This window comes from Gavia stellata, unplaced genomic scaffold (assembly GCF_030936135.1).
Source record: "Gavia stellata isolate bGavSte3 unplaced genomic scaffold, bGavSte3.hap2 HAP2_SCAFFOLD_259, whole genome shotgun sequence".
NCBI lineage: Eukaryota > Metazoa > Chordata > Aves > Gaviiformes > Gaviidae > Gavia > Gavia stellata.
Window position 1 is genome coordinate 66908 of NW_026776783.1, and position 26602 is coordinate 93509.

At 65.9% G+C, this 26602-nt stretch overlaps 4 protein-coding genes across 4 annotated transcripts; 2 read left to right on the forward strand and 2 right to left on the reverse strand.

Moving 5' to 3' along the window:
• The first annotated feature begins 507 nt into the window (after positions 1-507).
• GPAT2 (glycerol-3-phosphate acyltransferase 2, mitochondrial) lies at positions 508-14038 on the forward strand. Its single transcript, XM_059834820.1, has 21 exons — positions 508-607; positions 6519-6688; positions 6913-6986; positions 8237-8347; positions 8849-8977; positions 9920-10019; positions 10103-10239; positions 10358-10457; positions 10647-10853; positions 10964-11074; positions 11360-11445; positions 11537-11655; positions 12056-12126; positions 12212-12476; positions 12557-12705; positions 12823-12900; positions 13051-13179; positions 13266-13386; positions 13565-13612; positions 13747-13802; positions 13882-14038. The coding sequence occupies exons 1-21, from the start codon at positions 508-510 to the stop codon at positions 13996-13998; spliced, it is 2478 nt and encodes an 825-aa protein (XP_059690803.1). The 3' UTR covers positions 13999-14038.
• Positions 14035-15651, reverse strand: LOC132321308 (fumarylacetoacetate hydrolase domain-containing protein 2-like). The gene is made up of 7 exons (XM_059834821.1): positions 15467-15651; positions 15177-15393; positions 15043-15102; positions 14788-14950; positions 14472-14580; positions 14309-14396; positions 14035-14189 (listed from the first exon to the last, which is right to left on the reverse strand). The coding sequence occupies exons 1-7, from the start codon at positions 15649-15651 to the stop codon at positions 14127-14129; spliced, it is 885 nt and encodes a 294-aa protein (XP_059690804.1). The 3' UTR covers positions 14035-14126.
• A 2485-nt stretch (positions 15652-18136) lies between these two features.
• On the reverse strand, positions 18137-22366 carry KCNIP3 (potassium voltage-gated channel interacting protein 3). Its single transcript, XM_059834815.1, has 8 exons — positions 22264-22366; positions 19927-20051; positions 19756-19828; positions 19554-19624; positions 18966-19073; positions 18701-18805; positions 18514-18576; positions 18137-18289 (listed from the first exon to the last, which is right to left on the reverse strand). The coding sequence occupies exons 1-8, from the start codon at positions 22364-22366 to the stop codon at positions 18242-18244; spliced, it is 696 nt and encodes a 231-aa protein (XP_059690798.1). The 3' UTR covers positions 18137-18241.
• Positions 22367-24334: 1968 nt separating this feature from the next.
• Positions 24335-25737, forward strand: LOC132321310 (cytochrome c oxidase subunit 5B, mitochondrial). Its single transcript, XM_059834824.1, is given in 7 exon segments — positions 24335-24355; positions 24357-24429; positions 24531-24604; positions 25391-25411; positions 25413-25491; positions 25611-25649; positions 25652-25737. Coding segments are annotated over 7 exon segments (378 nt in total). The 3' UTR covers positions 25723-25737.
• Positions 25738-26602: the final 865 nt, after the last annotated feature.

Genomic DNA, 26602 nt, shown 5'->3' on the forward strand with positions numbered 1-26602 from the left:
TGGTCCTATGGGGCTCGGCATGGTTTTGTGGGGCTGAACGTGGTTCTATGGGGCTCGGCATGGTCTTGTGGGGCTGAACGTGGTTCTATGGGGCTCAGCATGGTCTTGTGGGGCTGAACGTGGTCCTATGGGGCTTGGCATGGTCCCATGGGGATCTGAGCATGGTCGTGTGGGGCTGGGCATGGTCCTATGGGGATCTGAGCATGGTTCCATGGGGCTGGGCATGGTCGTGTGGGGCTGGGCATGGTCTTGTGGGGCTGAATGTGGTCCTATGGGGCTCAGCATGGTCTTATGGGGCTGAACGTGGTCCTATGGGGCTTGGCATGGTCCCATGGGGATCTGAGCATGGTCGTGTGGGGCTGGGCATGGTCCTATGGGGATCTGAGCATGGTCCCATGGGGCTGGGCATGGTCCTATGGGGCTCGGCATGGTCCCATGGGGCTGAATGTGGTCCTGTGAGGCTGGGCATGGTCTTGTGGGGCTGAACATGGTCCTATGGGGCTCAGCATGGTCCTGTGGGGATCTGAGCATGGTCCTGTGGAGCTGAACATGGGCCTGGGGATCTGGGTATGGTTCTATGGGGCTGGGCATGATCGTGTGGGGCTGGGTAAGGTCCCATGGGGATCTGACCATGGTCCCGTGGGGCTGGGCATGGTTCTGTGGGGCTGGGCATGGTCCTGTGGGGCTGGGCATGGTTGTGTGGGGCTGGGTAAGGTCCCATGGGGATCTGAGCATGGTTCTGTGGGGCTGGGCATGGTCCTGTGGGGATCTGAGCACAGTCCCGTGGGGCTGGGCATGGTCCTGTGGGGCTGAGCATGTTCTCGTGGGGCTGAGCATGTTCTTGTGGGGCTGGCCATGGTCCCACGGGGATTTGTATGGCTCCGTGGGGATGTTCATGGTCCCACAGGGATGCGGGTGGCCCCATGGGGCTGGGCACGGCCCCATGGATACAGTCTCTTCCCAGCGGGACCCGACACCCCCCTGCCCACCCCGTCCCCCCCCAGCGCTGCCAGTTCTACACCCCCCAACCTTCTCCCCCCTTCCACTCCCCACTAACCCCCCCAAAACAGCCCATGGGTTGCCATGGCGATTCCTTAATTTCCACCCCACCCCACCCCCCCATATATTCAGCGGGAACAGATTTGCTGCAAAAAAAGGGCCATGGAAATTTAAGTAGGGTGAGATTTTTGCTGAAAAATAGATTAAAATGGGTTAAAATGGGGTTGGGGGGGGGGTTATTCCCCCTCCCGCGGCGCTCGGGGCAGCAGCTGACCCCCGCGGTGAAGCCGCTGTGCCGCTGACCCCCCAACCCCGGCGTTATCGCCGCCGGAATAATTGACATCCCCTCATTAGCGTTGGGGAAGCAGCGGAAGGGGGGGGGGGGGTTAATTAAGCAGAAATTAATTGCTGACGTCCTCCCCCGGGCGCTGCTCTGGGTTCGAGCTGGGAAGGGGGGATGCTCAGGACCTAAACTGGGACCAGTATGAAGGCGCTGCCTTAAACTGGCGTGGGAAACCCTCGCGGGGAGCTTGGATGACGCTGTGAGGTGCAATGAGTTCTTGCCAGGACTCAGCCTGCTTTCTGCTGGGGCTGGTCCAGGGCTTGCCCCCGGGGCAGGGCTTTTAATTAACACCGGTTAATTATATGATGAAATATCATAATAATATGATAGACGAGCCAAAACTCCCGGCGCCGGCGCCTGGGCTGATCCCTCCCGCGATCTTTTGGTTTATTTTGGGGAGTTTTGACAAAATTTGGCCACTTTCGGCGGCAGGGAAAGGTCAGGCGCGAAGCCAGCGGGGGGGAACTGATTTCTTTACGGGGGAAAAAAATGCGCCTTCCCGTTCAAATATTTAAAAATAAGGAGCTGGGAACGGCTGCGAAAGCTTTTTATTTGTATTTGGGTTTAACGGCAGAGCAATAAAAACCGGGGAAGGGAAGATACGGTAACCATAGCCACCGCGGCGCGGGGCAGGGAGCCACGGCAGCCGATTTATGCTGAAAATCTTGAAAAATTTAACATAAAAAAGGGGGTGAGTTGCCCGACATCTCCCCGTTTCGGCGCTATTTGATGGGAGACGCAGCGCGAAGGCGCTTTGCTGTTATTGGGGTCCCCCGGAAACCACGAAAAAGACAGAAAAAGCGAAGGAAAAAAGTGAGAAAAAGCTACAAAAAGTGCGAACGGGCCCGTTTTCGGAGAAGACGGGCTCAGAGCAGGCAGGATCCGGCCAAAACGCTTCCCTCCTTCTTTCTTACCCCCCCTGAAAACGCCCCAAACCCCGGGGGGATCGCAGCAGCCCCGCCGCGCTCTCCCTCCTCCGCTTCCCTTCCAAGTAAATAAGGTTTTTTCTTATTTTTTTTCCTTTTTTCTCGTATTTTCTTTTTTTTCCCCCACTTTTTTCTCATCTCTCCTCTTTTTTTCCCCTTATTATTTCCCCACCAGAGGACGATTAAGGGATAAAAGCTCTCAGCTGCACATAAAGGCAGATTTGCAGCTCGGCCCCGGCAGGCAGGTGAAAAACGTTGCCTTTTTTTGGGGTGTTTTCAGGCAGATTCAGCCCCTTTGGGCTCCCCGGTTCCTCGCTGGTCCCTGGAGGGTTTGGAGGTTTGGGGTGACGGCCATGGGGGTGGCGGGGACACGGGATGGAGGGGGGGACAGGGATGGGGTTGGGGGTGATGGGGACCGGGGATGGGGCTGATGTCCCCAAAGGGCGATGGGGACCGGGGCTGGGGCTGGTGTCCCCAAAGGGCGATGGGGACCGGGGATGGGGCCGATGTCCCCAAAGGGCGATGGGGACCGGGGAGGGGGCCGATGTCCCCAAAGGGCAATGGGGACCGGGGATGGGGATGGGGCCGATGTCCCCAAAGGGCGATGGGGACCGGGGAGGGGGCCGATGTCCCCAAAGGGCGATGGGGACCGGGGAGGGGGCCGATGTCCCCAAAGGGTGATGGGGACCGGGGATGGGGCTGATGTCCCCAAAGGGCGATGGGGACCGGGGATGGGGCCGATGTCCCCAAAGGGCGATGGGGACCGGGGATGGGGATGGGGCCGATGTCCCCAAAGGGACCTGGGATGGGGCCGGGACCTCGTGATGGGACTGGGGTTGATATCCTTGGGGGTGACAGGGATGGGGGTGAGTCTGGGACACCATGGTGGGGCTGGGGTGGTGTCCCCGGGGACGATGGGGACCGGGGAGGGGGCCGATGTCCCCAAAGGGCGATGGGGACCGGGGAGGGGGCCGATGTCCCCAAAGGGCGATGGGGACCGGGGATGGGGACAGGACCCCACGACGGGGCTGGGACAGCGCCTGGGGGTGTCGGGGACATGGGACGGGGCTGGGGCTGATGTCCCTGGGGGTGACGGGGCTGGGGGCCGAGGGGGTGACCGGGGTGGGGGCCACGGCCCCAGGGGGGACAAAGGTCCACAAAGGGCACAGGGGCTGGGGGCCCCGGGGGGGGCTGTCCCAGGCCCGGGGGGGGGCTGTCCCAGGCCCGGGGTGGGGTGTCCCAGGCCCCGGGGTGGGGTGTCCCAGGCCCCGGGGGGGGGATTGTCCCAGGCCCCGGGGGGTGTCCCAGGCCCCGGGGGGGGGATTGTCCCAGGCCCCGGGGGGGGGATTGTCCCAGGCCCCGGGGGGGGGTCCCCCAGGCCCCGGGGGGGGGTCCCCCAGGCCCGGGGGGGTGTCCCAGGCCCGGGGGGGGGGTGTCCCAGGCCCCGGGGGGGGTCCCAGGCCCGGGGGGGGGTGTCCCAGGCCCGGGGGGGGTCCCAGGCCCCGGGGGGGGGGTGTCCCAGGCCCCGGGGGGGGGTGTCCCAGGCCCGGGGGGGGGTCCCAGGCCCCGGGGGGGGGTCCCAGGCCCGGGGGGGGTGTCCCAGGCCCCGGGGGGGGTCCCTCAGGCCCGGGGGGGGGTCCCAGGCCCCGGGGGGGGATTGTCCCAGGCCCCGGGGGGGGGTGTCCCAGGCCCGGGGGGGGGGTCCCAGGCCCCGGGGGGGGGTCCCCCAGGCCCCGGGGGGGGTCCCAGGCCCCGGGGGGGGGGTGTCCCAGGCCCCGGGGGGGGGGTCCCCCAGGCCCCGGGGGGTGTCCCAGGCCCCGGGGGGGGTCCCAGGCCCGGGGGGTGTCCCAGGCCCCGGGGGGGGGTGTCCCAGGCCCGGGGGGGGTCCCAGGCCCCGGGGGGGGTCCCAGGCCCGGCCCCCGCCGCCCCTCAGGGCCGGGCTCCCCCCGGGGCGGAGCGGGACGGTCCGGCCGGGCCTGCGGCGGGTGAGAGGCGGGGGGGGAACGGGGACGAGGCCTGCGGGGGGGTCTGGGGGGGGTTAGTTGCCCCCAGGCCCTGTGGGGCATGTGGGGCCTGTGTGGGGTGTGTTACCCCCCCCAGGCCCTATAGGGAACATGGGGCCTGTGTGGGGTGTGTTACCCCCCACTTCAGGGTTCTATAGGGCGTGTGGGGTCCATGTGGAGTGTGTTCCCCCCCCCCCCCAGCCCTATAGGGCATGTGGGGCCTGTGTGGGGTGTGTTACCCCCCCTTCAAGGCCCTATAGGGCATGTGGGGCCCGTGTGGAGTGTGTTCCCCCCCCCCGGCCCTATAGGGAATGTGGGGCCTGTATGGGGTGTGTTACCCCCAACTTCAGGGCCCTATAGGGCCTGTGGGGCCTATGTGGGGTGTTTTGCACCCCCAATGCCCTATAGGGCTTATGGGTCCCATGTGGAGTGTGTTTCCCCCCGTCCCTCGGCCCTATAGGGCATGTGGGGCCCATGTGGAGTGTGTTCCCCCCCCCAGGCCCTATAGGGAATGTGGGGCCTGTATGGGGTGTGTTACCCCCCACTTCAGAGCCCTATAGGGCATGTGGGGCCTATGTGGGGTATTTTGCACCCCCAACACCCTATAGGGCATGTGGGGCCTGTGTGGGCTGTGTTACCCCCCCTTCAAGGCCCTATAGGGCGTGTGGGGCCTATGTGGGGTGTTACCCCCCCCCCCCAAGGCCCTACAGGGCGTGTGGGATCTGTTACCCCCCAACCCCAGGTCCTATAGGGTGTGTGGGGTCCGTCTGGGGTGTATTACCCACCCTGAAAGCCCTATAGAGCATGTGGGGCCCACGGGGGGGTGTCCCCTGCCAGCAGCCCCCTCCGAGTGACCGAAACCTTCCAAATTAAGACTTTCTGCCCATTTCTGTGTTCTTTTTTTGCACAGGGGACACCGGACGATCATCCCAGCGCCTCTCCTCCCCGGTTTGGGGACATCCCCCCACCCCGACCCCACGCCGGGGGCTGCCGGCGCCATCCCCCCACCCGTGACAGCCCATCCCGGAGGTACGTGACTCCCTGGGGACAAGGACGGGCACTGAGGGGACGCTGCGATCCCCAAACAAGGAGGGGTGACACTGTTCCCCCCACACCACGATCACCCCCCCGGTAAATCCGGTCGCAGCTTCACGCTGTGTGGGGTGATTCCCGCTGGCTCCCAAATTTCGCTGGGGTTTCCTTCCCTCCAGTCTCGCTTTTCTTTACCCCCCAGCAACATTTTAATAACAATTTGGTTTTGTCTTCCTCCCTCCTTTCTTTTTTTGGGGAATAAAATTCCTTAAAACTACCCCACAACCAAGGGAGTGATTTAAAACCCCCTGATACCTTGCAGGGGGGGGGTCCTCTCCTACAAGCAGCCCCTCTCCCAGCACCGGTGGGTGCCCCCAGCCCGATTTTGGGGGGGCTGAGGCTGGCCGAGGGTCGGGATCTCAGCGTTTCGGGGCAGGCTGCACGGGCGCTGCGGGGTTTTTGGGTACAGATTGGCATCTTCTTGCCGGGGGGAGGAGGGTGTGGGAGGGAAAAGTCATTTGTAGCGGCACCGGAGCTCGATTACGAAGAATAAATTCTTTTCCCGAGGGCTTTTGGCGCGTTGGTTGCTGGGTTGTTTTTTTTTCTCCCCCCTTTCTTTTTGTGCTATAAACCATCCATTTCCCCGCTGAGGAGCAGGTCCCTTCCCTGCAAAGGCCTGACGTGGGGAGAGGGGCTCAGTTCCTCCCCCTCAGCACCCTCAGGTCCCATCCTGTGTCACCCCATTGCCCCACAGCTCTGGTTATGGTGGTGGAAGGGTTTCTGCTCACTGCCAGTCTCGGTCGCTGCAGGTGGGATGGGGACGAGGGGTCTGGGGTCTCTCCGCGCGCTCCCCAGCTCTCGCTGACCCCCTCTTGCCCATGTCTCTCCAGCTGAGCTCCGTGGGTTGGTGCCAGGCACGTCTCCGAGGGCTCATCCCTGCGCAGAACCCGCTGCCCGAGCTCCCCCGGGGCACTGATCCCACTGGATCTGCCTCCCCACGCTCCTCCGGTGACAGCGGCGGAGAAACGAAGGTGACTTCTTGGCCGGAGAGGTGGGGAGCATCCCCTCGGGGCGGGGTTGAGTCTCCCCTTTGCATCTGCCCCTTCGATCCCAGATAAATTTCCTTTATTTCTCCCCAGTAAGCCCAGTAACGGGACTTTTCCCCGCAGCGCGAGTGTATTTTGGGGAGCGTTTGCCAACGTTTGGTATTTCCAGGGCAAGCTGGGTTCGTGCCATCCTTCCCTCCTCCCTGTCTGTCTTTCCCTCCTCAGATGAAAACCTGGGTCTGCGATTCGGGGCAGAAACTGGAAATTTTCATCCCTTTTCTGGGCAAGTACCGTCCGTTCTCGGGGCGTTGCTGCCAGACCTGCACCCCGAAGAGCTGGGTAAGAATGTGGCTCTGGAAGCTCTGGGCTTCCCAGAGCTGGCTGGGAAGAGAGTTTGGGATCCCTGGGTGCTGGCGAAGAGGACAAGCCCCATCCGAAGGGTCTCGTGTGCCCAGGAGGAGGGCTGGGGGCTGGAGCGGGGCAGGCGCAGCCAAAACCTTTCCCCCTCTTTCAAAAGCAGACCCGCTGCTGCCATAAGAGCTGACCTCGCTTTCTCCTTCCAGGATGGTTTCTACCACAAGCAGCTCTCCTCTCTCGGCTTCCGCAATGCCATCCGGGTGACGGAGGAGGACACACGGTGAGGATGGGACAAGCTCTGTGCCGGGGAACGCTGGGCAATCCACTTTTTTCCCAGCTTTTGTTCTCCCTTTTGTCCGAATCCCCATGGAAATCCCTTCCCCTGCTGCGCAGGAGTGTGGGGACACCTCTCCATCATCCTTGCTCCCTAATTAGTCCAAGAAGGAGTTATGTTAATTATATTTTGGAAGGCTGGAAGCCGCATCTCCATTTCCAGAGGGGAAAGGGCTTCGTCTGTTCCTCTGGCTACCGGCGCGTTCAGGCTGGGAGGAGAAGTCGGCCACAGAGTGGAGGATTTGGGGTTGTTTCTTTTTTTAAACAAAACTTGGTATCTTGATGCTGTTGGGAAGAGCTTGGGGGGGGGGGGGGCGGCTGGGGGTGTTTTCGTTCTCCTCTCTGGCTTCGGCACAAGGACAAGCTCACGCACGCAGCGCTCGGAGCGAGCCTGGCTCCGGGCCCTTGGGGAGAGCGAAATGGCTTCTTCCCCAACCCCTCCTGCTCTTCCTCCTCCCCACGGGCCCTAACTCTGGACCTCCAGCTGGTGTCAACCAGCCTTTTCCTCCGGCCCTGACGTGGAGCCCAGGAGCGGCTTCCTTGCCAAATGCCTGATATATTTATTTTTTTTGTTCCGGAGGTGCTGGACTCCTTCGGTTCCTCTCCCCTTTCAGAGCAGTCCCTGGTGGCTTAGCAATTTTGCGCTGTATTTTTCCAAATTGGGTCATTATACTCCATTCAGCTTGAAATATCCCAGCTCCAGCTTTCAAACTCTTTGAATAATTCATCTCCGCTCGCAGCGACTCTGGGAGTTGCGGGATGGCTAAAAAGAGCCCGGTGATGGGTGGCTGAGATCACGAGCGGAAAGACGAAGGTCTGAAGCTCCTGCGTCCCTCTCCAGCCACCTGCAGCCCTTTCGCTGGGTTGCCGCGTGCTCTGTGATATCTAAAACCTCACTTACATCCCTGTCAGGTGCTGTCTGGCTCTGATTCGGGGGCAGATTTGAAAAAGTCCCCGATTTGGGACCTCTGCAGCATCCTCTGTGTTTCTAGCAATTGCAGGTTTTCTTCCCATGCGAGGAGCGATGCTGCGAGGACCGGGGTGGCTGGGAGCACCACTCTCCTGGTGCCTCCGTTTTCCCAGCTGTAAAATGGGGAGAAAAATCTCAAATTCTTGCAAACAGCCAGTTTGAGGGAGGCTGAGCACCTTGGAAAAGCCTCTAACCACTGGGATGTCGCTGTCTGTCTCCCTGCCCAGGTACCGGGGCTGGCTGGTCCGAAGGGTTTGCGGTTTCCTTGCTGTCTGGGACTGGAAAGTTCCTGCTGACACCCCTGGAGACCTCCCGGCAAGGATCTGCCGCAGCAAAAGGTAGGTGGGAGCAGCCGGAGGGGCTCTCCGGGGTTACCTTCACCCCTGGCAGGACCTGGGTCCTGCAGCCTCATCCCCCAATCCTGTGGGATCCCATTCGGTCGCCGGAGCGAGGGATGCGCTCGTCTGCTCCCGGCAGAAAGAAATGTGCCAGCACCTCCTCACAGCTCACCCCGAGGAAGGGGCTTTGCAGCCGCTCCCCCTGAGCTCGGCACCCCCAAAAGGGGCCGATGCCCCGGTTCGGTGGGGAACCGGCTCTCCCGTCTCCGGGCTCTGCCCTGGCACGCTGCCGAGGCTCTCCCAGTGTCGCCCCGTCCCGAGCACGCAGCATCAGGGGGGTGACGTGGCCTTGTCAGGCAACTGTCACCTAACTCGTTGTCATCGGTAATTACACAGCACGAGGCTGGCAGCCAGTACATTGTAATTACTGTAACGCAGAATGCTTTTTAACCCCTCGCTCTGCCTCGTGCTTCCCACCTCCTCTCCATCCCCTCTTTGCAGGGTACGGGATGTCACTACCGGCCGGTCCCGTGGCTCCAGAGGGGATGGTGAATCCCACCGGAGGTGGAAGGAGAAAATACTCAAGATCCTGGCTGAAATCCAGGCCCCGCTCTCCCTTCTCATGCTGAGGTCTGTGCTCCCTCTCCGGGGAGGGTGGTGGGTGCGGATCCCTCTTCACGGCCATCTCCCACCTCCTCCTGGAGGGATCCCAGTTCCTGGCTGGGGGATTCCCAGTCCCTCTCCTCCACTCCAGGTCTCTCACACTCTTAATTTATGTATTAAGCCCCTTCGGATGGGATTTGAGGGGTGGCTCGGTGCCTCGCTCCCATGAGCCATCCTTTGGGGGATCCATGGGGATCCTTTGGGGGATCCGTGGGGATCCTTCTGGGGATGCGTGTGCAGAGAGCCCAGGGCTACACCGGCAGGGCAGGCAGCCCCTGGGGTCCCGCGCAGCTCCCTGGGGATATTTCCCCCAATTCCTTCCAGGGAGCTGGAATCTGACACCGGAGTGGAGAAGGGAGGGAGGAAAAAAAAAAACCAACACTGGGAGGATGGAAAGCAAAGCAAAAGGGAACTTTTTCCTTTCTCTGTCTCTCTCTCCTCCTTTCTTTTTTTCCTCCTGTCATTGAGAAATTGGCAATTAAAGGTTGCATTGTAGCCTAATTGCTTGTCTGATTGAGCTGTAATAAAAGAACCCTCTGAGCAGTCTGAAGTATTTAAAGGGAAGAAATTACCCAGGGGATAAAAGCGTTCGGATCCTTCCCGTAAACAGCGTGCGGGAGGACGGGGAGATGGAGGGGTAATTGACTTCAGCTTTTGTTGCTGGGGGGAGAAGGGGGTGGTCTTGTCACATTCAGCCTTTAATGTTTTAACTTAATTTATTGTAAAGCTGTTTATTTGCTTTATGGGAGCTGAGAAGTGACATTTCGAGTCGAGCTGTCTCATGCAACCCCATTTGCTGCCTGGGTGGGGAAACTGAGGCAGGGAAGGGTGGCCTGGAGAAGGTCTTCGGAAGGGTTTGGGGGCAGGCACGGCCCCCGCAGGGTTGCTCACTTGCTTGTTTTCCTGCAGGTTGTTCCACTGGGCTTTGCTCAAGCTCCTGAACCGCCTCTTCCTCAGCGTGCAGCTCCACCGAGGGCAGCTGGAGATGGTGCTGAGGGCCGCCAGGACGGTAGGGAGCCCAGCGAACCGCTCTCGGCCCCACGCCTCGCTGCCGGCATGCCGTGCGCTGAGCCCTGGCTGCCTTCCTTGCAGCCCGGCGTGCCGCTGGTTTTCCTCTCGACGCACAAATCCCAGCTGGATGGGCTGCTCCTGTCCTTCCTCCTCTTCTCCCAGGGGCTTGGGGTGCCCAGGGTGACGGTGGGTGGCCAGGTCTGCAGCCCTCGCCTCCGGTAAGGCACGGCAGATGCCGGCTTGGGGCACTCGCAAAGCCCCTGAGCCGTGGTGGGGAACTGGGGGGACATATCTCCATGCAAGGTGGGCACCCGTGGTGTCTTCTTTCCCCCGCAGAGCCCTGCTCAGCCGCCTGGGAGGGATTTTCCTGCCTTCGAGGATGGAGCAGACGCCGAGCAACCGGGATGAAGGGCTGCCGGGGGCTGTCCTGGCCACGGTAGGTCCAGCCCGGGGTGCTGCGAGGGGTGCAACATCCCCCCAAGCTCCGAAAGCGCTTGGCGAAGGCATCTAGGGCCAGCTCTATGGGCTGGCTGAGCCTTTTGGCTGTGCAACGGATGCCGGCAGCTCCTGTGCATCCACAGGGTGCCGCCGGTACCCCCCAGCCTCACCCCGTCTCCCCCACCAGTACGTCGAGGAGGTGCTGAGGAGCCGACAGCCTCTGCTCATCTTCCTGGAGGAGCCCCCCGTCGCCCTGCGCCTCTCTGCCCCTGCCCGGGAGTGGATGGCCCTGGTGTACCGAGCCATGCGGGACGGCGCCGTCCCCGACGTCCTCCTGGTCCCCGTGGGCATCGCCTACGACATGGTCCCCGGCGGTTTGCACCGGGAAGGAGCGGTGAGAGGTCTTGCCGGCGCGGGTGCACCACCCAAATCGCCGTGTGCCTCCCCGGGGAGCAGCGTTCGCCCCCATCACCCCATTAATGCTTTGATCCCCTCTCCTCCCAGCACAGCGGTCGGCCCCTCGGCCTCGGCGCTTGCCTCTGGGCGGCGTGGCAGGCCATGCGCCGAAACCTTGGCTGCGCCCGCGTGGACTTCGCCCAGCCCTTCTCCTTACAGGTACGGCAGTGGGGTTTCCAGCCGGGGCTCCTGGCTGGATCCATCCCGGCCCTGGAGGGTTTATTGCTGTGATGTTGGAGGCTGTGGGTTGGACTGAAGGGTTTGGGGTGGCTGGAGGGGATCCGGTGTTCCCCAGGGGATCCGGTGAGCCCACCTTTAGGGGAAGCTGGGGGGTGCTGGGACAGTGGGGCAGCGCTCGTGTGCCCTGGGGATCCAAGGGATCAAGCTAGCTTGTTGGTGCCGAGGGCTACGACCACCGACAGGCTCGTTTGTCCTCACTCCCAGGAGTTTGCGGCCAAAAACCTCATCAGGCAGAGCTGCACGGGGAAGCCGCTGGAGGAGCCGCTGCTGCCCACCGTCCTCGGCACGTGGTAAGCAGGAGCCGAGCCTCGGGGCAGCGTCTTGTCTCCGACGTCTGCTCCCAGCCCCGCTTCCTCATGCCTCTCGCCCCGTTTTCTCCAGTCCCAGCCAGCTGGACGGCAAGAAGGTAGAGATTTGGAGTCCCGGCCCTGCAACAGCTGCCGGCTTAGAGGCAGAAGAGGAAATACTGCTGACCAAGCTGGGCCTGCACTGCCTGAGCGGTGAGGGGTCTGCTGGGGCAGGCGGGAGTCCGTCCTCCAGTTGTCTGCCTGTCCGTGCAGGGCTGCGGGTCAGCCACGCTCGCCCGGTCCTGCCAGGGTCACCCCTCGTGACGGCCTCTCCGTGCTCCCGCTGGCACGGAGGCGGCTGTGCCGTTACCGGTTATTTTGGCGTGCTGCGGTGATGCCGCCAGCGGGGTGATGGCGGCCTGGCAGCACGTGTTCCCCGGCTGGAAATGAAGAGTGTGAACAACTGGGGGGTGGCGGGGGGGAGCAAAGCACCCCAGCACCCGCTGGGTGGCATCCCTTGGGATGTCACCACCGCTGCCCTTCTCTTCCCCTTGGGCTCGGGGTGGGGGGCGAATCGCCCGATGGCTAACGAGCGTCTCCCGCTCCCTTGCAGACAGCGTTGCCTGCTCCGCCGTCATGGCTGTGGGGATCACGTCCGCGCTGCTGCTGCACAAGCACCGGGAGGTGAGACGAGGAGGTGTCCAGGTTTCTTTTCCTTTTGGAGCAAGATTTCCAGAGGCTCCCCCCCCTCATCCTCCTCTTCCTCCAGGGCGTCTTCCTCTCCCGGTTGATGCGGGACTTCGCCTGGCTGCTGGAGGAGATCCTGCTGCGCCAGCGCGACGTGGGCTTCTCAGGGCAGCTCCGCGCCCTGGTGCAGCACAGCCTCGTCCTGCTCAGGGCCCACCTCACCCTCTATCGCCTGTCCCCCATTGGTGACATCCTGGTGGTCCCTGAGGCCTCGGCGGAGACCCTGAGGGAGCTGGCTCACCACAGCGCTGCCATCCTGCCCGTCTTCGCCAGCGAGGCGGTGGGAGGTGAGGAGCGAGGCGTGGGGCATCGGTGACACCAGGGATCGGTGACACAGGGGGAATTGGTGACACCGCTTTCCCGGCAGCTTGTGCCATCCATGCCTTGCTGCTGGAGATGCTGCCCTTCTTGGGAGCGACTGTCGGACCCTCTGGCATCGTGCTCAGCCAGGATGAGCTGCTCCGCAAGACCCTGGAGCTGCTCCGGCTGCTGCCCCCAAATCTCCTGGGGCTCCAGGTAGGGGCTGGCGGCGCAGGGTGGCACTGCCATCGCGTGGAAGTGGCCTGTCACCGCTGCCTGCGTGGCTGTGGGGAGGTGCAGCTCCCTGCCAGCCCCTTTCCTCCTCTCCCCCAGCCCTGCCAGCCCCTCGACTGCCGGAGCCAGGACATCGTGGACAAGCTCCTCCTGTGTGGGCTGCTGGAGACTGAAGAGGTGGGTGTCCCCCCCGGGACCCCCTCCCCGCGCTGGGGATGGGTGGCTCAGCCCTTACTGCACCCTCTGGTCTTGGCTGGGAAGGGGACGAGGAACCGGGGTCCCTGCGGGGTGGCGTCAAAGGTCCCCGCACCCGGCTTTTCCCCACAGCCGGAGAGCGAGCGCTGGGTCTGCGACTTGGCCCCACGGCCCTTCTGCAAGCGACGGCCCTGGGCAGGGATGGACTTCACCGACAGCGACAGTGACAGCGAGGACGAGGTCCCCAAGCGCTGTTTCAAGGTACTTGGGGTGTCCCCCGACGCACCCCAGCTGCCTCAGTGGCAGGGTGAGGATGGTCTCACCAAACTCTGCCTTCCCCCGTCCAGCTCAGCGAGCCCCAGGGCTCACCCGGCTTCCTCCTCTTCCTCTGCCGGCTCCTGAACCCCGTGCTGAGGACCTACGCCAAAGCGGTGGCTTTCCTGGACCGACCCAGCTGGCCCCAGCCCGGTAGGACCCCCCTGGGGTGGGCAACCGCTTCTCCAACCGCACCAGCCCCGCCTTGGCTTGGCTCTTGGGGAAACTGAGGCACAGCCGAAGCTGCCTTGCAGCCCTGGCTCTGCACTGAGACCGGAGAGGGGCTGTGCCCCCCCAGGAGTCTGACTCCCCCCTCTCTCCCCAACCCCAGAGACAGCCTACGTGGAGGCGCTGCTGCAATTCCTGGCCGAGGAGGGCGGTTTTGGTGAGTCGGGGTGGGGGACAGATGGGGCGTCCCCCCTGATTTGGGGTCAGCACCCCCCCCCAAAGCCGGGCTGTGGGTGCCCAGAGGGTGGGATGCGGGTGCTCCCTCCGGGATTTCTCTCCCTCCAGAGTTCCCCAATAGGAGCGTGGCCCTCAGCTCTCTGCAGACCTTCAAGGAGATGGGGGTAAGCGTGGCCAGGCTCTGCCAGCCCCCCCCGGCCTCGAGGTGCCCCCCACCCCGGTGACGCTGCTCTCCCTCCCCAGGTGTTGGAGGAGGTGCGGACCCCCGCCGGACCCCTGCTCCACCTCGCCCAGCCTTTCCGCTCCAGCGCGAGCCAGGGAAAGCTGGAAGCCTTCATCCAGCAGTTCACCCAGCCGTAGCCGCCGTGCCGATAAACCTGGGAGCAGGTACCTGACCCGGCTCGTGGATTTATTGAATCCCACGGGACCCAGTGTGTGTGTGTGGGGGGAAGGCAGCTGAATCGGGGCGAGATTTGGCGTCTCCGTCTTCACACCACCTTGTTGCGGATGGCGCCCAGCTCCTCGATCTCGCACTGCACCTCGTCTCCTCTCTGCGAGGGGCAGGGAGATGCTGGCAGCCCCCCCCTCACCTTGTCCCCCACGGGGTCCTTTACGTCCCCGCTCTGGCACCCCAGCCCTATTTCAAGCCCCCCCCCGGCCTTTCCCTTACCTTAAGAAACACGGGGGGCTTCCGAAAGACCCCCACCCCGGGGGGGGTTCCTGTCAGCAAAATGTCCCCAGGGACCAGCGTGACGAACCTGGGGAGGGGGACGGGAGGTGTCAGCCGTGGCCCCCCCAATCCCCTGGGGAGCGGGGCCCCCCCCTGCGCCTACCGGGAGACCCAAGCGATGAGTTTGGGCAGCCTGAAGACGAGCTGGCTGGTGCTGCTGTCCTGCATCAGCCGCCCGTTGACGCTGCAGCGGATGCTCAGGTTGTGGACGTCTGCGGGGACGGAGGGGACATGTCACACGGTGGGGGGGACGACGCTGGGACAGGGCCCTGGGACCCCCACCACCGTGAACCCCCACTTTTGGGAAAAACACGGATGCTTTTGGGCAGATTTGGCACCCGCTGGCTCCTGTGTTAGCCAGGAAAGAGCCCTGGTCCCGTCCTGGTCCCGTCCCGGTCCCATCCCGGTCCCGTCCCCACCTGCCACCGCCTCCTTGGTGACAAGAGCCGGCCCCAGGGGACAGAAGGTGTCGAAGGTTTTCCCCAGCAGCCACTGCCTCCCGTTCCGCCTCATCTGCCAGTCCCGGGCGCTGACGTCGTTGGCCACCGTGAAGCCCACGACGTGGTCCAGGGCCGAGGACTCCTTGGCGGGGGTGACAATGGGGACCTGCTTAAGCGGGGGGACACCCACAGACCCCACCGAAAGGAGGAGGGGGACGGTGTTTGGGGGGTTACCTCGATGTGCCGTCCCTTCTTCCCGATGACGGCGGCCAGCTCCACCTCCCAATCCACCTCCTGGGGGGAGAAAATGGGGTGCCGAGGCTGCACCCCATGGCGGGGGACAGGGTGGGGGTCCCGGGGGTACTCACGCTGCTCTCCTGGGGGTGCACGATGTCATCGAAGGGCCCGATGATGGCGCTGGGGAACTTGCTGAAGATGATGGGCTCCTTGGGGATCTTCACGTCCTGCTCCAGGCAGTGGTCGCGGTAGTTGAGCCCCACGCAGATCACCTTCTCCGGGTCCCCGACGGGCGCCAGGAGCCGCACCGTCTCCCGCGGCAGCCGGTGCCGGCCGGACTCCAGCGCCCTGCGGGATGGTTGGCGGGGCTCAGCGCCGGAGCCGGTGGCGGTGCTGGTGACGCCGGCGCGGTGGCACCCACCTTCGGGCGGCAGCCAGGCCGCTCTGGCCGGTCTCCAGGAAGGCACGCATGGAGCGGGGCAGCGCCGGTTCCGCCGCGCTCAGGTCCACCAGGCCCCCACCGGCCGCCTCCTCCAGCCCCAACCGGGGCTCGCCGCTCCCGGCACCCCGGAACCGCACCAACCGCATGGCCCCCGGCAAGCGCATCCGCCACCTGTGGGCACCGGGGATAAGATCCTGGGGATCCTGCCCGGAGTGGATCCCGGTAGCAGCCGTGGCCCCCGCCCTGGGGGACGGGGACTTTGCCCCCCGCAGCCGGATCCCTCCCGCGCCGGGGGGATCCCTGGGGGCTGACACCCTGCCGTGGGGCGAGGAGGGGCGGCATCCTGCACAGGCGGAGGGGCAACGGGGAGATCCCGGCACAGGAGGGATCCTGGAGGGAGGGGAGATCCCAGCACAGCCCCGATCGCAGGCTGTGGATCCCGCACAACCCCAGTCCTGGGGGATCCGATCCCGCACAGCCCCACCCCTGTGGGATCCCCCCAGTCCCGCACAGTGGCGATCCCTGGAGGGTTCCCTCCCATGACCCTGCACAGCCCCGATCCCACACAGTCCTGATCCCGAGGATCCCCCCCAGTCCCAGGGGATCCCCGTCTGATCCCACACTGCTCCAATCCCAGAGGATATCCCCCCATCCCAATCCCGCTCAGCCCGATCCCAAGGATCCCCCTGAACCTAGGAGACCCCCCCACCCCTGATCCCGCTCAGCCCGATCCCAGGGATTACCCTGATCCCAGGGATCCTCCCAATCCCAGGGGTCCCCCCCGCCCCGATCCCGCTCAGCCTGATCCCAGGGATCCCCCTGAACCTAGGAGATCCCCCCACCCCAATCCCACTCAGCCCAATCCCAGGGGATCCCCCCGCCCCGATCCCACTCAGCCCAATCCCAGGGATCCCCCTGATCCCAGGGGATCCCCCCACCCCAATCCCACTCAGCCCTATCCCAGGGATCCCCCTGATCCCAGGAGATCCCCCCTGCCCCAATCCCACTCAGCCCTATCCCAGGGATCCCCCCAATCCCAGGGGATTCCCCCGCCCCGATCCCACTCAGCCCGATCCCAGGGATCCCCCCGATCCCAGGGGATCCCCCCACCCCGATCCCACTCAGCCCAATCCCAGGGATCCCCCCGATCCCAGGGGATCCCCCCACCCCGATCCCACTCAGCCCAATCCCAGGGATCCCCCCGATCCCAGGGGATCCCCCCACCCCGATCCCACTCAGCCCGATCCCAGGGATCCCCCCGATCCCAGGGGATCCCCCCACCCCGATCCCACTCAGCCCTATCCCAGGGATCCCCCCGATCCCAGGGGATCCCCCCACCCCGATCCCACTCAGCCCGATCCCAGGGATCCCCCCGATCCCAGGGGATCCCCCCACCCCGATCCCACTCAGCCCGATCCCAGGGATCCCCCCGATCCCGGGAATCCCCCCCGGGTCCCGCGCAGCCCCGGTCCCGCGGTGCCCAGACCCGGGGGGGCCACGGGGGATTCCCCGATCCCGGGGGGGGGGCACAGGGGATCCCCGGTGCCACCTACGTCACGTGCCGCGTCACTCCCCTCTCAGCACGCGCCGACCCCGCGCCACCCGCGTGAAGGTCTCCGCGCCGAGTCCCCGCCCCCCCCACGGACTGACCAATGCGAGCGCGGAGGAGGCGGGGCTGCGCCGGCGGCGCCGCCAATGAGAACCGGCGGCGCTCAGGCACGCCTCCCTCCCTCCGCTGGAGGGGAGGGGCAGCGGCGTTGCTAGGATACGGGGAGCGGCCGCCATGACAGCGCCCCGCCGCCATGACAGCGCCGCCATGACGGCGCCGAGGCCGAGGCCGGGGCCGGGGCCGGCGGAGCCCCTGGCCGGGAGCGAGCCGGGCCGAGGCGGGTGTTTCTCACCTTTATTTCATGGAAACACGCAGTGAGTGAGCGAACAACAGGCGGGTGCGGAGGAGGGGGCCGGGCCCGGGGAGGGGGGCCGGGGCAGGGGCCAGGCTGAGGCGCGGCCTGGCCTCGCCGGCGTGTTTGTGAGGAGAAAAAAGCAGAAATAACTCAATTAACCCTCCCGGCCGTGCCCCGACGCTTCGGTGAGTGAAGCTGCCTCTGCCGCCACCACCCCGGGGCTGGGGCTCTCCCCCTCTGGCCCCCCAGAGCTGTGTGCAGCCGTTGCTTTCCCCTCGGTTCCCTGGGCGGCACGTTTCGTCCCTAAATCATCACCATTTGTTTTATTTAGAAAATAAACCCTCTCTCCTTGTACCGCTGGAAGGTGGGGAGCCGCCTCTCTCGTTGCTGTGGGGCCCCTTAAGCGATGCGTGGCGGGTGGGAGAGGAGGTTCGTGTGCTTTCAGTCGGCCTTTGGGAGCTGCCATTTCACAGCTGCGATACAGAAACCCCCTCCCCGGAGGGTCCCCTCCCCGAAGCCTCGCGTCCCCAGGAGAAGGGGTCCGGGTTTGTGCTGCCGTGAGGTCTCCTGCACCACCCAGGGCAGAGGGATCCTCGTTCAGGGGGGGCTCTGCCCCCCAAAATGGGTCTGGCCTGTGGGGCGGCATCGCCAGGCACCGTGCCGGGGCGGGCTCAGGTGGACAAGCCGACAAGGTCATCCGTATCTCTTCTCATCTCTTGTAACTGGAGTGCCGGGAGCCAGGTGGATTATTCTTTCTTTTAACCTCTCGTTTTGTCTGAAATAGTAGGAAAAAAGTTCCCCTCGGGCGCTCGCGGAGGCGCTGGTGGGGCCGAGCGGGTGGTCCCGGGTTCTAGATCACGTTCTCGAAGATCTGCATGGAGCTCATGATGTCCTTGTCCTGGATGGGGCGGGAGGGAGAGGTCAGAGCCCCTGGTCCCCCTCCTCCCGTCCCTCCCGTCAGCCCTGGGGTGACCGGAGCTGTCGCCCCCCGTCTCTCCCGCCCCCCTCAACACATCATTTTGGGCCAGGATGAGGAACGGGGTTGTGTCTCAGAGTCGGAGGCCTGGCAGCGAGGAGGAGGATGGCGGTGACACCGAAGTTCCCCCCCCTGGAGCTGCCCACCTTCTGGCACGTCTCCAGGAACTCCTCGAAGGTCACCACGCCGTCACCGTTCCTGTCCATCTTCTGCAAGGGAACAGCAGGGGCTCAGCGGCGACATCACCGTCCCCGGCAGTGGTGACAGCCCCGGCCCATGACACCCGGAGGGTTTTGGCAGCCGCCGGGAGGGGACGAGGCGGGACGGTCTCACCTGGAAGAAGAGCTCCACGTGCTCGGCGGGTGCACTGTCCCTCAGGGTGGGGTGGGTGCAGCGCCCCATCATGTCGTAGATGGACTTCATGATCTCCAGCATTTCCTAGGAGGGGACAAAGAGGGGACAGGGTGACAAGAACCCTCCAAACGAGGGCACTTTTGTCCCCCACCACCCGTTTCCACATCCCTCTCCGGGCGTCCCCCGCGATACTCCCACCCTGCCCGGCCCACCCCCCCAGACCTTGTCCCCCTCCCCACGTCACCTCCTTGGTGATGTAGCCGTCTTTATTAATATCGTAGAGGTTGAATGCCCACTTCAGCTTCTGGTGCACCGTCCCCCGCAGCAAGACGGAGAGGCCGATGACAAAATCCTGCCGGAGGAACCGCAGCTGTGAGCGGGGATGTCCCACCGGCACCGCCGGCTCACCCAGACCCCAGGAACGGATCTGTGTCCCGCCTGGCTCGGCCGTTCGCCCCCCTCCAACGGTGCCGCGGCGCTGCCATCGATCGTGGGACGCCCGGGGGATTTTTTTCCTATTGATCCCGTTTCTATTCTCGCTCGTAGCTATTTTTAATCACCACGGTAAAACCGGCGCCGGCCCCCCGCCAGCCACCCCTGCCGCAGTGCCTGGAACTCTCCCGGCACAGGCTCCCGCCGTCGAGGAGACCGAAGATTTTGGCCGTTGCCACTGCGCCGAGCTTTTATCCCTGACCGCATGCGGGCGAGGAGAAAGATCTGATGAATCACGCCGCTGGGCACGCTTACAGCCAGCCGCAGCTCGAGGAGCGCGGCACTGGCACGGCTTTTCCCGGTGAGAAGCCGGGCGCGGAAGCGTCGCCGGGACGCTCACCTGGAAGCAGAGAGCCCCGTTGCGGTCGGCGTCGAAGGCGTCGAACAAGAAGTGCGCATAGGTGCTGACGTCTGCGAGGGGAGGAAGGCGAGAGCCGGTGAAGCCCCCTCCCCGGCACACGCCGGGATCGGGATTTGGCGTTTTCTCCGGATGCGGCCCCCCTCCCGGCACCCCCGCGCCGGCCTCGGGTGTCCCCCCCGACTCACCGCCTTGGGGAAGAACTGCGAGTAGATGAGCTTGAAGGTCTCCTCGTCCACGAGGCCGCTGGGACACTCCTGGGGAGGAGAGCGGGCGCCCGGTGAACCCCGGCTCCACCAAAATCCCCCCCGGCCCCGGCGTTGGGGGTCGGGGCGAGGGTCCCCCCGACACTTACGCTCTTGAAGCCGCGGTAGAGGGATTGCAGCTCCTTCTTGGTGAACTTGGTCTGCGCCAGCAGCTGCTCCAGCCCCTCGGGTTGGTGCCGTACGGCCGAGAGCTCCAGCTCGGCATCGCTGCCGTCTGCCGGGAGACGCCGGCAAAGACCCCCATGGGTCCCGCAGCCTCTCCGCATCATCCCGCGCTTGATCCTGGGCTCTTTCCCGCCCGGATCTGACCCTGCTTAAAACCAAACCCCCTGACCCGCCACGGACACCAAATTCCCCTCGTGCCAGGAGGAAAACCGGGGAGCGCCGGGTTTCACATCCCGAGGGAGAAGCCAGCCGACCCGGAGGGTTTCCCCAGGAGCCGCCGAACCCCTTGCCCGCCTCGGGCAGCACATTCCCGGAGCGCGGAGCATCCCGGAGCCGCCTCTCGCCCCGACCCTGCTAATGCTCCCTCCCGCCTGGCCTGGCGGAAGGTAATTAATAAATGATGGCTCATTAATAATTCCAGCTTGGGAAGCCCCCGCGGACCCGTTCAGCGCCGAGACGGGGATATCGGGAACTTCGGGCTGGGAAAACCGGGCCAGGGCTGGGGAGAGGCTCCGCCGTGCCGCATCGGTAGGGACACCCTAGAGAACCCCGGGGTCCCCTGGGTGCTGTCGGGGGGGGTTAACCCCCCCATCTCCTGCCGGAGCGGGTTTGCCGGGGTGTGAAGCGGCAGCGCCGAGCCCCCTCCGCCCAGCTGGGGTGGGGTGGGGATTGGGGGGCCCCAGTGTCCCGTCCGGGGGGTTTGGGGTGTCGGTGGGGGATTGGGGGGCCCCGGTGTGACATCTCAGGGCGATTTGGGGGTCGGTGCAGGACTTGGGGGTCCCCGGTGTCCCGTCTCCAGGGGGTTTTGGGGTCGCTGTGGGCTGGGACGTCCCCGGCATCCCACCTCAGGAGGGATTTGGGGGTCACTGTGGGCTGGGGGGGTTCCCTAATCCCACCTCAGGAGGGATTTGGGGGTCACTGTGGGCTGGGGGGGTTCCCTAATCCCACCTCAGGAGGGATTTGGGGGTCACTGTGGGCTGGGGGGTTCCCTAATCCCACCTCAGGAGGGATTTGGGGGTCACTGTGGGCTGGGGGGGTCCCCTAATCTCACCTCAGGAGGGATTTGGGGGTCACTGTGGGCTGGGGGGGTTCCCTAATCCCACCTCAGGAGGGATTTGGGGTCACTGTGGGCTGGGGGGGTCCCCTAATCTCACCTCAGGAGGGATTTGGGGGTCACTGTGGGCTGGGGGGGTTCCCTAATCCCACCTCAAGAGGGATTTGGGGGTCACTGTGGGCTGGGGGGGTTCCCTAATCCCACCTCAGGAGGGATTTGGGGGTCACTGTGGGCTGGGGGGGTCCCCTAATCTCACCTCAGGAGGGATTTGGGGGTCACTGTGGGCTGGGGGGGTCCCCTAATCTCACCTCAGGAGGGATTTGGGGGTCACTGTGGGCTGGGGGGGTTCCCTAATCCCACCTCAGGAGGGATTTGGGGGTCACTGTGGGCTGGGGGGTTCCCTAATCCCACCTCAGGAGGGATTTGGGGGTCACTGTGGGCTGGGGGGGGTTCCCTAATCCCACCTCAGGAGGGATTTGGGGGTCACTGTGGGCTGGGGGGGTTCCCTAATCCCACCTCAGGAGGGATTTGGGGGTCACTGTGGGCTGGGGGGGTCCCCTAATCTCACCTCAGGAGGGATTTGGGGGTCACTGTGGGCTGGGGGGGTTCCCTAATCCCACCTCAGGAGGATTTGGAGGTCACTGTGGGCTGGGGGGGTCCCCTAATCTCACCTCAGGAGGGATTTGGAGGTCACTGTGGGCTGGGGGGGTCCCCTAATCTCACCTCAGGAGGGATTTGGGGGTCACTGTGGGCTGGGGGGTCCCCATCATCCTGTCTTGGGGGTTAACAGGGGCGCGGAGGCCCCCAGCATCCCCCCCCAGGGGTCTTTGGGGGTCGACGTGGACTGGGGGGTCTCCAGTATCCCCTCAGTGGGGTGGTTTTTGGGGGGCCAGAGCTGGCCCAGCCCTCGGGGAAGGTCAGAGCAAGGCTGGGCCGTGACGCGGCAAGGGCGGGGGGCAGAGGGGGGGCTGTGGGCGCCCCCCTCACCCCCAAACCCTCAGGCTTCACCCCTAAACCCTCCCCCGGGGGGGTACCCCCAAAAAAAAGCCGATTTCACCCCACAGGGACCATTTATGGGCCCAACACGTCCTTTAACCGTGGAGGGGAGAGAAAGGGGACACCCCGCGAAGCGATGGGGGGCTGAAAATAAATGAAGTTAATTAATTAAAATTAATTAAAGGGGGGGTGGGGGGGGGGGCAGGGTTACCTTCCACGGAGATGGGCTCCAGGATGCCAAACTGCTTGAGGACGGCGATGAAGAGGAGGATGACCACGGCCACGGCGCACAGCTCCATGCCCTGGATGCCCATGGCCGGTGGCGGGGGGGGACACACACACACCGATGTCGGGGTGTCCTCTGTGTGCGTCTTCCCCCCACCCCCCCGTGCCCCTTCCCCTCAAACGCGGGGCACCCCGGGGTGGGGGTGAGGGTGTCGGCGGGCGGGTGCTGTCCCGGCGAGCGTTGGGGCGGCTGCCGCCGTGCCGGCCTGCGCCGTCCGTCCGTCCGTCCGTCCTGCCCTCCTCCCTTGGCACGCGCCCACGGCCCCCCCCGCCGCTCCGGCCCCACTCTTGCTATTTTTTTTTTTTCCTTTTTCCATATTTTTCTCCTTTTATTGATTTTATTCCCGCCCCAGACAGAGGGAAAGGGCGGGGGGGCGCAAAGGGGCGCTGCCCCCACTTCCCCACCGGCTGCACCCATGGGTGCCGCCTTCACCCCAGCCTGCAAAAACAGCGGGGGGGCCCCAAACCAGCTCAGGCCTTAAAAATGGGTAAAAAAAAGGGTGTTTTCGTGCCCCCCCTCCGGGAGGAGGTGGGAGGGAGTGACCCCCCCACCCCGTTCCCCCTTGGGTGGGTGTTTAATCGGAGGCGATTAGCGGCGACGCTAACGAGCGGCGGGGATGGATGGGGATGAGTAAGCAGGCGAGCCCCGACGAGGGAAGGGCTCCCCGGGGACCCGCGGCACGGGGACAGGGACAGGGACAGGGGGGCTTTGCCACGGCCACCGCCAGCGGGACTGTCCCAGCATGTCCCCAGAGGGCTGTCCCCACCCTCCGGGGGGCGGCTGTCCCTGTCCCCCCGGGGGTGTCCCGGCCCCACGGCCGGCTGTCCGTATCACCCCGGGGACGTCTGTCCCCAGTGTCTTGGGGTGGCCTCGTCCCCAAGGCCCCCAGGGACGTCTGTCCCCGTCCCTCTGGGAGCCGCCTGTCCCCGTGGCCCAGGTGACATTGTCCCTGTCCCCCCAGGGGTGTCATGTCCCCATGGTCCCAGGGACAGCTGTCCCCAGCACCCCGGTGGTGTCCCATTCCCATGGCTCCCGGGACACCGTCCCTGTCCCCCAGGGTGTCCCTGTCCCCCAGGGTGTCCCTGTCCTGTCCCCGTGGCCCAGGGGACACGGTCCCTGTCCCCCAGGGTGTCCCTGTCCCCCAGGGTGTCCCTGTCCTGCCCCTATGGCCCAGGGGACACTGTCCCTGTCCCCCCAGGGTGTCCCTGTCCTGTCCCCGTGGCCTGGGAGACACCATCCCTGTCCCCCAGGGTGTCCCTGTCCTGTCCCCATGGCCCAGGGGACACCGTCCCTGTCCCCCCATGGTGTCCCTGTCCCCCAGGGTGTCCCTGTCCTGCCCCCATGGCCCAGGGGACACCGTCCCTGTCCCCCAGGGTGTCCCTGTCCTGCCCCCATGGCCCAGGGGACACCGTCCCTGTCCCCCAGGGTGTCCCTGTCCCCCAGGGTGTCCCTGTCCTGCCCCCGTGGCCCAGGGGACACTGTCCCTGTCCCCCCACGGTGTCCCTGTCCTGTCCCCGTGGCCCAGGGGACACCGTCCCTGTCCCCCAGGGTGTCCCTGTCCCCCAGGGTGTCCCTGTCCTGCCCCCGTGGCCCAGGGGACACCGTCCCTGTCCCCCAGGGTGTCCCTGTCCTGTCCCCGTGGCCCAGGGGACACCGTCCCTGTCCCCCCAGGGTGTCCCTGTCCTGTCCCCATGGCCTGGGGACACTGTCCCTGTCCCCCAGGGTGTCCCTGTCCCCCAGGGTGTCCCATCCCCATGGCCCGCCCCCCCCCATCTCCCCTGGGGCCGCACGGAGGGGCGGGGCCAGCTCGCAGAGGCGGGGCTTCTGTCACCAGGGGCGGGGCATGTTGCTAAGGGCGTGGCTCAGGTGGCTGGGGGGGCGAGGCCCGCCCACCGCCCAAGGGGCGTGGCTCAGCCGCACGCCCCGCCCCGCCTCGCCGCCACTTCCGCTTCCGCCGCCGCCGCCGGAAGTGCTGTCTGCCGCCGCCGCCGCCGCCATGGCCTCAAGGTTACTGCGGTGTGAGCGCGGCCCTACGGCTGCTGCCCGCCGCCTCCGCCCGCGCCCCGCCCGCCCGCCGCCTCGCCGTCCCCGGTGAGCTGGGGGGAAGCGGGGGGGGGGGGGGGGCACACGGGGAACGGGGCGGGGGGCAGGGCGAGGCCGCGGCCTCCCGGTCTGACCGCGGTGCCCCGCAGGCGGCCTCGCCACCGACGAGGAGCAGGCGACGGGGCTGGAGCGGAAGGTGCTGGAGGCCATGAACAAGGGGCTGGTGAGTGCGGGGGGGGGGCGGGTTGGGGACCGGGGGGGGAGGGACGGGTTGGGGACCGGGGGAGGGGGGGGAGGGGCAGCGGTGGCGGTGGGGACCGGGAGTGGGGGGAGTGGGACCCGTCCGGGGGAGCTCAGAGCTGGGGGGGGCACCCCAGGGTGTGGCGGGGGGGGGGGGGCTCAGGGAGAGGGTGTCCTTGTGGGGGGGGGCAGGGTCGGAGGGGGGTGAGGGAGGGTCTGGGGGGGCAGGGTCGGAGGGGGGTGAGGGAGGGTCTGGGGGGGGCAGGGTCGGAGGGGGGTGAGGGAGGGTCTGGGGGGGCAGGGTCGGAGGGGGGTGAGGGAGGGTCTGGGGGGGCAGGGTCGGAGGGGGGTGAGGGAGGGTCTGGGGGGGCAGGGTCGGAGGGGGGTGAGGGAGGGTCTGGGGGGGCAGGGTCGGAGGGGGGTGAGGGAGGGTCTGGGGGGGGGGGCAGGTCGGAGGGGGGTGAGGGAGGGTCTGGGGGGGGCAGGGTCTGGGGGGGGTGAGGGAGGGTCTGGGGGGGGGCAGGGTCTGGGGGGGGCAGGGTCGGAGGGGGTGAGGGAGGGTCTGGGGGGGTGAGGGGCAGGGTCGGAGGGGGTGAGGGAGGGTCTGGGGGGGGCAGGGTCTGGGGGGGGGCAGGGTCGGAGGGGGGTGAGGGAGGGTCTGGGGGGGGCAGGGTCGGAGGGGGGTGAGGGAGGGTCTGGGGGGGGGGCAGGGTCTGGGGGTGCCCCCCCCCGCTCACCCCCCCCCCTTTCCCCCCCCCCCCCCCCCCAGGACCCCTACAGCATGTTCCGGGCCGAAGCGCTACGCGGGGACCAAAGAGGACCCCAACCTCGTCCCCTCCATCGGCACTAAGCGCATCGTGGGCTGCGTCTGTAAGTGCCCCCCCCCACCCCCCCCCCCCCACCCCATGTCCACCCCCCCACCTCCCTCTGTCCCTCCGTCTGTCCGTCCTTCCCTCCCACCCTCCTCTTCCTCTCCCCCCCCTCCCCAGGCGAAGAGGACAACAGCTGCGTCGTCTGGTTCTGGCTGCACCAGGGGAGGCCCAGCGCTGCCCCTCCTGCGGCGCCCACTACAAACTGATCCCCCACGAGCTGCCCCACTGAGACCCCCATGGTGGGGGGGGGGGGGCAGAGCTGCGCCGACCCCCCCAGCACCCACTGGGGGTTCCTGTGGGTCACGCTGCCCCCCCCCCCCCCAGCACCCACGGGGCATCTGCTGAGCTGAGCTGTGTGTGCCCCCCCATAAAGAGTTTGTGTGTGGAGACCCCGACTCTGTCTGCGCCGGGGAGGGGGGGGGCAGCACCCATGGGTGCAGTGGAGGGGGGGCAGCACCCGTGGGGGTGTATTTAAAGCTATTACTGTCATCGGGGGGGGGGGACAGGGACACGGGGGGGTGGGGAGGGGGGGTGCTCGTGACCTTGGAGCGGTATTTGGGGTGGGGGGACCCCACCTTCACTGTCCCTGCACCCTGGGGGGGTGCTGGGAGCGGAGGGGTGCGGCTGTTGGGGGTCTCGGTGTCCCCCTGGTTGGGGGGGGCTCCAAAGGAAGAACCCGCTTGGGCCTCCTCGCCCAGTCTGGGGGATCCCCCCCCCCAAAATAAACCCCCACACACTGAGGGGGGGCTGGGTTCCCCCCCCCGCAGACCCCCCCAGGGACACAAAGTGTGCCCCCAAAGGGAGCGCTGGGCCCCCCAGCTCTGCACCCCGGCGTGGGGCAGGCCGGCTGTCCCCACGGGGGGGGGCCCCCCTGAGGCCCAGGCACCCCCCTCTGCTGTCCTGTGTGTCCTGCCACCGCTGTGTCACCGCAGCGGGTGAGGTCACCCCCATCCCCTGGAGATGGTGTCCAGAACCTTCCGGCGGTCGAGGTGGGGCTGAGCGGCCGCTGGCGCCCGTGTGTGTGTCGTCCCCCCCCCCCAGAATCAGTCCCGGCGATCGCAGAAACCACCGCTACTCTCTCCGCGGCCGAGCGGTGACCGGCGCTGACA

Excerpts from the sequence above, each read along its gene's own strand:
- GPAT2 (XM_059834820.1), top strand. The coding sequence starts at position 508 with ATGGTCCTGTGGGGATCTGAGCATGGTCCTGTGGAGCTGAACATGGGC. Across the intron at positions 10,240-10,357 it reads GTCTGCAGCCCTCGCCTCCG|AGCCCTGCTCAGCCGCCTGG; the intron begins GTAAGGCACGGC and ends TTTCCCCCGCAG. Across the intron at positions 11,446-11,536 it reads CCCACCGTCCTCGGCACGTG|TCCCAGCCAGCTGGACGGCA; the intron begins GTAAGCAGGAGC and ends CGTTTTCTCCAG.
- LOC132321308 (XM_059834821.1), bottom strand. The coding sequence starts at position 15,651 with ATGCGCTTGCCGGGGGCCATGCGGTTGGTGCGGTTCCGGGGTGCCGGG. Across the intron at positions 15,103-15,176 it reads TGCACCCCCAGGAGAGCAGC|GAGGTGGATTGGGAGGTGGA; the intron begins GTGAGTACCCCC and ends TTCTCCCCCCAG. Across the intron at positions 14,581-14,787 it reads CACCAAGGAGGCGGTGGCAG|ACGTCCACAACCTGAGCATC; the intron begins GTGGGGACGGGA and ends CCGTCCCCGCAG.
- KCNIP3 (XM_059834815.1), bottom strand. The coding sequence starts at position 22,366 with ATGGGCATCCAGGGCATGGAGCTGTGCGCCGTGGCCGTGGTCATCCTC. Across the intron at positions 19,625-19,755 it reads GTTCTTCCCCAAGGCGGTGA|ACGTCAGCACCTATGCGCAC; the intron begins GTCGGGGGGGAC and ends CTCCCCTCGCAG. Across the intron at positions 18,577-18,700 it reads ACGTGGAGCTCTTCTTCCAG|AAGATGGACAGGAACGGTGA; the intron begins GTGAGACCGTCC and ends GTTCCCTTGCAG.